Below are 8,677 nucleotides of genomic sequence, written 5' to 3'. Positions count from 1 at the left end.
GCACACTAATGGTGCTTTCATTTTTTTTGGAGAGGATAGATGAGGTAAGTTGGAGTAAGATTGTGATATAACAAAAATGCAAGGAGAGTTTTGCTAATTGTGAAGTAACAGAAGTATTGAGTTATGCTGGAAATATAGACGAAGGCAAGTGCTGCATTGAACAGCAGATCAATCGAAACTATACTTGTAGAAGCGGCACAACAGAAGACATTGCGAAGGAGCTAACAATTGAAGTATTCAATATTGCAAAACGATAAGCAAGAACAACTAATGGATATAGTCATTGTGAGGTTGGCAGAGCGTCAAAATTACTGTCTAGGCCAATACAAAGCATGGACCGATGCAAAATGAGTTTCAAAATCAGATTTCATAGACCTATCAGTAAACATTCACTATGAGACATTTGAAAAAGAGGAGTTTGAGTTACACCATGGATAGACGCTTTAATTCAACTTAGGTTTTTTGAGTGCATTGGCCTCGACAGTGCGCAGGTCAGTTTCCTGAGTATCATCAGGTTCACTGAATCTCTGAATGAGAGAAGTTTTAGCTCTCGAGGAGGAGCATTCAGCGGGCATCTTTGATGGAGGAGAGTCTATGTTGGAATACTCTTTATAGTGCTGCATTGTATAGCGGCGTTTTCCATCTGCCAGTGGGGTCTGGACAGGCTTGATGTGAGCTATAAATATTTTTGATTTGAGCTCCTGATGTAGCTTCTCCAATGGAACCTCTATATTCTGCAGAATGTTCAAAAAGACCAAACATTGGGCACGGCTAAACTGTATCCAGATTTTGTTGCTAGATATGATAGAAAGCTGACCTGATTAAAATGTTCCATTACTTCAACAGCTGTAAATGACAAAAGCTATAAATGACAAAAGCTGTTCAGCTAAGTCACCAAAGAGCGTAGCTGTAATGGTTCCAGTGGCATCAGTTAAGTCAACATCAAGTCGACATCTGTTTGGGGAAGTTTCCAAATCAGCGATAGATATAAATAAGTTGCAAAAGATGCATCTAGAAATGGAAGTAATAAGCTACACCATGTAAAAGACCTTGGCTGTGCTTTATATTTTTTCTTGCAAGTATTACACATAAAGGTAACTCCATGATCAGCAGTTGTCGAGTGAAAGCATTTTTCACAACCCATATACCAGAAATTTTGAAAGATATTCTCAAACGAGAACAACGCTTTCACCCAAACAGCCTGAAAAATAAGAGCCAAATGAGTAAAGCAGCTGTTCAGCTGCACTGGTATCAGCAAATTGTTTGATAGAAACGAATGCATTACCCTTTGGCTCGGCGTGATATTTATTATATCGGTGATCTTCTGATCCGCTTGGAAAGAGATATCAGGGTTGTAATGGTTATATGTCTCTTGGTTAACAATATCTGTAAGCATTTTGTAATTTCTCATTGCCCTGCAAAATAAGCAACATTATGAGCAAGAAGGCAAGCTAACTGATAAAGCTTTAACAAGCAAATCACTAAAAAAATAACAGACTAACCAATTCTTCATCGCTCTGGCTTCTTGTACTGGGGGGTCAACAAGAACAGCTGAGTCAAACCAAGTCGTCAGAGCAACGCCTACAGGCAAAACAAAGATATTGTTATACATCTCATGCATCTTGCAAGCACGTACAGTTAAAAAAAGGATGCATTTCAGTCACCATTGTAATTGGATACTTTGAGCCTCCTTCCAATGATAACTGGATAGTTTCGAAGCTCAGCTATAATTCGTGCACCCTCATTTTCAATGAAAGCATCCCACATCAATAGCATGATTGGCTGCAGGCTGTTGAAAACGAAAGGCTACTGATATTTGCCAAAAGACTAAATTTTGAAGCTTGTATAGAATGTAAAATGAAGCAACAGAATTAGAAAGCCTACTCTTCATTGACAATTACAAACTTTTGGACATATGATTCTTCTGATTTTCGAACGACAAGCTTCTTCTCCAGTGCAGTAACAACGATTCCAAGAACATCTGATAATTTACAAAAAAAACACCATGGCCATGTAATGCATAGATAGCTGAAGTAAATATGCATAACCAAAAAAAATCTCACCAACAGATTTATCTTTTCGATCCATATATTGAGATAGATCTTTGAACTCTATATAGCTAAATTTGCAGGCCATGAGGTCCTCTTCTTGTGTAACCTCCTCAACAATAGTTCGAGCAGAAATAATCCATTGTGCACTTATTTCTGCAGTTTTGAATTCAGCAGGGATTCTTTTAACCTCAGTATTGGAAATGAGATAACTCTTATAAACTTCAATCCTTGGGCTCATGACAGGAATATCTGTGTTAAATATAATCCCTTCAACTTTTGATACCTTCAAAAGAAAGACATAAATGGTATTTGTGTCAATGGCACAGTTAAACAAATAAGCGAAGAGGCCACATTTGCCGATAAAGGAAAACACGATTACTACCTTTGAATCAATGAAAATAAATTTTTGTTTCTTTGTTGGCGTGTTTCTTGCTGAAGTCACCTGCTGCTTCTCTTGGACAACAATCTTTGATGTCCATTTATGCATTCCAAATGGAACATCTTTGATAGGTAGGACATTATCCATCTTAGAATGGATAGCAAAGGAAAAAGTAAGGATAAACATTAATAAAGAGTAAAGGTATAAATAGACGGAAACAAACTAAGCTTAAATTAATTATCAAAGATAGTTCATTGAAGCATGCACAATCAGCCAGACAATTCTAAAATTTCAGTAAAGACAACATTTCTTGTCTTGCAATCCAGTTTCACGTCATCAAAAGTTCCAGGCAGTATTAGAACTTTCACTACAGCAGCAGACTTGGCTCTTGACAGGGCAACGTATAACTGGCCATGCGAAAAGACTGGTTCTCGTAAGTAGATACCGACATAGTCTAAGGTTTGACCCTGAGCTTTGTTGATCGTCATTGCAAAACACAGACGAACTGGAAACTGTGTTCTTATGAAAGGGATACCATTTTTTTCAGTATCTGATGTCTGCAATGGGATCTTTGGTATGAAAATTGTTTTCCCTCTGTGCTGACCAAAGGCAATTTCGGCGCAAATGGTGTGTCGCAGCAGCTGTCGACAAATAAGTCTCGTACCATTACACAGCCCTTCAAGAGGATTTAATTTTCTGAGTAGAATCAACGGGCAGTTCTCCTTTAGCAGAAGCTTATGTGGAGGCAAGCCCTTTGGATTCTGAGAATTTAAAAAATCTTCGTAATCACTCTGATGTCGCTGATCCAAAGTCCTATCTGAGCTAGTGTAAACATGAAGCTGTCCAGGGAATCTGTTGATCAACACCTCATTGAGATCGTCAACAGAAGCATTTTTGGGGGTCAAAATGCATCTATTGATCAATTTGTAAGGATCATTCCAGCAGGCGTTCAAATCTGGAAAAACACAGTGTAGCAACCTGAGAGAGAAAGATCATTTGAACAATATGACCAAACAAGCTGCTAGACCACCAACACGGGAAAAAAATATAAGAAGTAGGAGAATGTAAAACAGAAGTAACCTGTTGAGAGACGTTTCTGCATTAACAAATGGAACCACGATATTGCTTGGAAGACATATCTGGTTGTCCTCATCCATAGGCTCCAATCCTTCACCAACTCTCAGTAAGAATTGAGAGAAAGAAGGGTCCGAGAGAGCGCGCATGTTTTCCGTCAATCTCAACCGTAGCATTTTAGACCATAGTGTCGAACTAACAAGACTGGAGCCAACTAACTGGTCTCTGGTGGCTCCTTGAATAACAGGCAAAGTCTGTCGATAATCACCACCAAATACAACAACTTTACCTCCGAAAGGCTCATTGGATTCCATTATATCTCTGAGCAATTCATCAAAAGCTTCGATGGTCTCTTTTCGTGCCATTGAAGCTTCGTCCCAAAGAAGCAGTTTACATTCAGCAATTAGCTTGCTAGTGCTGGACTGCTTACTTAGCTGGCACGTCCTATTTCTTGAACAGTCCAGTGGAATTTTGAACCTGGAATGTGCCGTTCTTCCACCAGGTAGAATGGAAGCTGCAACACCGGAAGTCGCAACAGCAATTGCAATATATCCCTGCGATCTCAAGGTAGCGAGGAGAGAACGATATAAGAATGTTTTACCGGTCCCTCCGGGGCCATCGACAAAGTATGCCTTCCCCTCTGAAGAGAAAACTGACTGGAGAATCAAATCATATGCATACCTCTGCTCTGCATTCAACTTTGAAGATATAAGTAAATCTTCCGGCGTAACTTCGATATTCCTTTCATTGTCAACCTCTTTGGTTACGCGGTCTTGACAGTTAAGGCTAAAACAATCTGAATGTAAATGATAATCAGTAATGTGTCGGCCCATCTGCTCAAGCGTCTTATTAATATCCAACAATACTTTTCTTTTGATTTCATCAGAACAATACTCATGAGAGGGATGAGATCGCAGAAAATCTCTGGACATCTCAGCTTCAAATTTTTCCCAAAGAAAGTGCGGATTGGCTGGAGAACAACACAACAAAAGAGTGGCAAAGAGAAACCTGAGGGACGAAGGCATTTGAAAGCCAGCGGCTTCTTCAAGTGTATCCTCTATGTACGAATCAGAATTTAACAAGCCAAGCTTTAATGCCGCCTCTCTAAATGAGCTCATCGTTTGGCCATCAACAGCTAATAAATCATCAAAAGACGTAGGACAACGAACATGCGATAATAGCAATCGTAGATAATATCTATCACCTTCACTCGGGCTAACGGTAACCAATCTGCCAATAACTTTTCTTCTGCTCCTCTCGGACCATGCTCTCTTTGCTGGCGCCCAGACAAAATACTGAGGAAAATCTCGATATAGGCACTTTAAGTCCTGAGCCTTTTTATTAGTCTTGTTCATTTCAAAAAATTCTGTTAACATAGTCTTTGACAAATCTATTTGGCTCAAAAGGTTTAAAAGATCAACATTTCTATCAAAAGAGACGTATTGCTGATCAGGAAGGTGCACCTGAAGAGTGTAAACAGCAGGAGTCATTTCATTTAAGCGGAAGCCATAGATACGCCACAAAGCCTCTGGAGGTGAAACCCATCTACCCTGCTGGAATTCTCGAATCTCATCAACATCATCAGAGGTATTCTGAGCTATAATGTGAAAGTTAACAAGATCATGCCCTTTGAATATATATTTGTAGAGATACTTAACTAATTTAATTGTGGAGCAGATCTCTACATTCATGTGACAGTCAAATAAAGGAAGAAGATATGGATTATAGGGTACAACCCATCTATTATCCAAATCATAACGCCTCACCTTAACCCTTTTGCCATCATTTCGTCGACGATAAGAAGGATAACAATCTTCAGCATGCGACGTTTGTGGCAGAATTCTTTTGGATAATGATTTCTGCACAGACCATCTCTCATACAAGGGCTGTGAGCATTCATTTTTCCACAAGGGCCGTGGATCATATGTTTGACCACAAGGGAATGTAAGTGAGGAAACTTAGTGGAGTCTGGCAATTCAGCACATACGATCCTATCATAAGCTTCAGGATTCAGTGGCTTAAATCTGTGTTTTAAAATCAGCAGCATATGAGCATGTGGATAACCCCGTTTTTGAAATTCGATGACATAAACACAAGCCGCAACGTCTCCAAAAATTTTTTTGTTCAAGATTTCAGCTTTTAGCAACTCAAACTTTGCTCTAAATACTCGGGAAAGTAAATCGGGTCGATCATGCGCCTTTTCTTTATACATCAGATTGTCCTGAATTTCTCTCCACATTGGATTGCATGTCATAGTTAAAAAGATACTAGGCTTACCATATCTCTGTACCAAAGACATTGCATCGAGGTACCGATGTCTCATATCTCGTGGACCACCAATAAAAGAGGCAGGCAAAAGAACTCTTCGGCCAACTCTGGAACCTGATGTTTCACCAGCTGAAACACTATCCATTATACCTTTTAATGCCTCTGTTTGGATTTCATTTTGTTTCTTTCTGTGGAAAACAAGTCTTGATGTTTCTATTTTTACATAGATGTCAACAGAGTACTGTTGCAGCAGTCTCAGTGTATGCAACAGCATGCTATCATCATTCGGCCGCATTTGTAGTTTGTAGCAGTAATATTCCCTTGCAGTGACATTGCTTTTTTGCCGCTTGCCATTCTCAACAGCTAAAAGCATGTAAAAGATACGATATGAGGCATTAGCAACGAGAAGCACAAAAGATAATAAGCTAAATAGGAGAAAACCTGCCTCTTTCTTCCGAGTCAATCAACTGCGAAGCATTGGCAAGAGATGTCGGGTCAACAATGGTTTGGTCTTTACACGTACGCGAGCTGCGTTTTTTGCTGTGCTCTTGAACTCGCTGGATACCAGGATGCCATCCACATTCCTCGCGAGGAAACAACAAAGGATACTGCAGAGAGTCATAGCAAGAGTAAAAATGCTTGATCTTATGGCTTGTATCTGAGTGACTATAGACCTGAATATGAGCGGAAGCATTTGTGGATTCATCACCATCTCCAGTCCATATCGCTGCAACCTGTGAAGCGGTTGGGAGATTATATACACGCTGATCCAGACTCACATTGCAGTTGAGAATGATCCTGTGATCATCAAGATTCGGCACGCTGCGTAGATCTTTAAAGAACTTGGCATAAGGGTTGTCTGCAAGGATACTCAGAAGCAGCCTGAGAGTAGTTTCTCTTAACTTAGGAGATCCATCAACTCTTCTGGCAAGCTCTTCATCGGTATCAAAGAAGTATAACTGAATACCAGAAGCCTTAGCATCGCGCGCCTGTAATCCTTCGAGGAAATGATAGACCTGGCCTTGGACGCGAAATGTATAAAGGCCATTTTTGTTCTTAGTTAATTCCTTGTCATACTTTGCACCCAATGATGTAAAAGCAACGTTATTGTTGTAAGTGCGAGCATTTTTCCTAAAGTGCTCACACTCCTCATCCTCTCCAGTAAACAAGCGGCGAAGGTCATAAGGCATTGACGAGCTAACAAGACTGACTCCTCCTTCGGAACAGCAGAAGTTAGGAGGCTCCATATGGAATTGCTGAGCACCACAATATTGACAGGGCGGAGCATAAGGCAGGGGCAAAACTTTTTCTGCAATCTTGTTCAGCCGAGGAAGACTTCTTTTGGTAACCCTTTTACGTTTACCTTGTAGAAAAGTGAAGCTACGGAAATTAGCGATAGCAGAAACAAATGACAAGAAAGTAAAAAGAAGCAGGCCACAAAAGAGTAGTTAGAGCACAACCGACAGCGAGGAACTTGACAAGACCAAAGGAGCCATAACTTAAATGGCAGCGGAACAAAATAAGGAAGCAGACATACCTGTATTAGCAGCTTGCGTTGGAACAGCAGGCAATCCAGAGAGAGACGAAATAGCTATTTCAGAAGCGTTTGGCGTACTTGATATAGAATCGGCTAAAGATGTTAGTCCATGAGCATCTATAGCAACTCTGTCTTGCTCGACAAAGTCACTTTGTCCAGGAGCTGGACACTGGCTGGCCGAAGCATCAGAACAGACGACTGTTCCTACGGTCGTAGAAGCTGTTTGTTGAACACCAGTTGCGCGCCTTCTCTTTAAGAGGCGAGTTTCAGATCCAGGAAAAGGAGGAGGAAGGGTTACATTCTTTTTCCGTGCAGCATTAGCTTCCCTGCGGCACCGCAAGAGATCTTCCTTCTTTTCTTGTGGCATTTCGGCATAGCGCTTGCGACGCTTGGCATTTCTATCCATTAAGCTGGCACCACTGAAGTAAAGAATTCATGCACTCCCAGACAGAAGGCATCTAGCAGCCATAAAACAGTAGAACATCGGCAAGGCAGGGACTACATGTTTTACTTTCAAGCCATATAACGGCCTTAGCAGACAAGCCATGCAATCGACTCGATAAAAATAATAGCAGCAAGAAAGAAACAGGAAGTGGCAGAAAAAGAAAGCAAGAAAACTGGGAAAGGGAAAACAGAAGTGGGTAAAAAATTCTACAAAAGATGGAATGAGCACGAAGGCTAACCAGCAACAAAAAGATTGGATGATGACGAAGATTAAGCAGCAAAGTTCACACAGTGGAGGAGCAGAGAGTGTTTGTAACCGTAGGAGTTGGAATGCACAACCTGCATGCAAGAAACAGAAGAAACGAAGTTAACGTAAATGACACATGCACTGACCTAAACAATAGCAGTTCATGCATAAAGAAATAAAAAAAAATAGTTCGACGAACAAGGACACATGCAATGAGGAAAAAATAAGTAAACAAAACCAAACACATGTAGATAAGAGGAATAGCAGCAGCTTTAAAAAACCAGCATGGAAAAGCAAGTATGGTACTAAGTCTTTTTTTTTATCAAACGATTAAATGGAAGTACGGAACTAAGTTATTGCTAAAAAAATCGAATAGGTGACGTATGCAGTTCTAGAACTGAACAGCATGGAAAAGCAAGTACGGAGCTAACAAAGTCAACGCACACAACATAACCAGGCTAGGCGCGGGCAAACATAAAGCATCTAAGCAGCAGTCACCATGGAAAAGCAGTATAGGGACAGGAACTAAGGCCACCTAAGGAAAAACGCTAATCAGTAAACATGGGAAACTAAGCGCAGATTGATAGAAGCACAGCCTGAGTAAGCGTAGAAACTGGATAGGCAGGAAGAAAGAAACATTTTAAAAAAAGAAGTGTAAAGTAGAAACAGAACGAGGA

The 8,677-nt window shown here is 40.4% G+C and overlaps 1 protein-coding gene across 1 annotated transcript; it reads right to left on the bottom strand.

Annotated features, from left to right (window-relative positions):
• Window positions 1-2,699: 2,699 nt before the first annotated feature.
• Window positions 2,700-7,715, bottom strand: LOC113737554 (uncharacterized). The gene is made up of 5 exons (XM_027264767.1): window positions 7,310-7,715; window positions 6,218-7,135; window positions 5,492-6,135; window positions 3,511-5,363; window positions 2,700-3,408 (listed from the first exon to the last, which is right to left on the bottom strand). Exons 1-5 carry the CDS (start codon window positions 7,713-7,715, stop codon window positions 2,700-2,702), a joined length of 4,530 nt encoding a protein of 1,509 aa, XP_027120568.1.
• Window positions 7,716-8,677: the final 962 nt, after the last annotated feature.

Source organism: Coffea arabica, chromosome 3e (genome assembly GCF_036785885.1).
Source record: "Coffea arabica cultivar ET-39 chromosome 3e, Coffea Arabica ET-39 HiFi, whole genome shotgun sequence".
NCBI classification, from domain to species: Eukaryota; Viridiplantae; Streptophyta; class Magnoliopsida; order Gentianales; family Rubiaceae; genus Coffea; species Coffea arabica.
Note: the sequence above shows the minus strand (reverse complement) of the source record. Positions and strands in the feature narration are given on the sequence as shown.

Excerpts from the sequence above, each read along its gene's own strand:
- LOC113737554 (XM_027264767.1), bottom strand. The coding sequence starts at position 7,715 with ATGGATAGAAATGCCAAGCGTCGCAAGCGCTATGCCGAAATGCCACAA. Across the intron at positions 7,136-7,309 it reads AACGCAAGCTGCTAATACAG|GTAAACGTAAAAGGGTTACC; the intron begins GTATGTCTGCTT and ends CTTTTCTACAAG. Across the intron at positions 5,364-5,491 it reads CTGAAGCTTATGATAGGATC|AAATCATTATCCAAAAGAAT; the intron begins GTATGTGCTGAA and ends TGGTCTGTGCAG.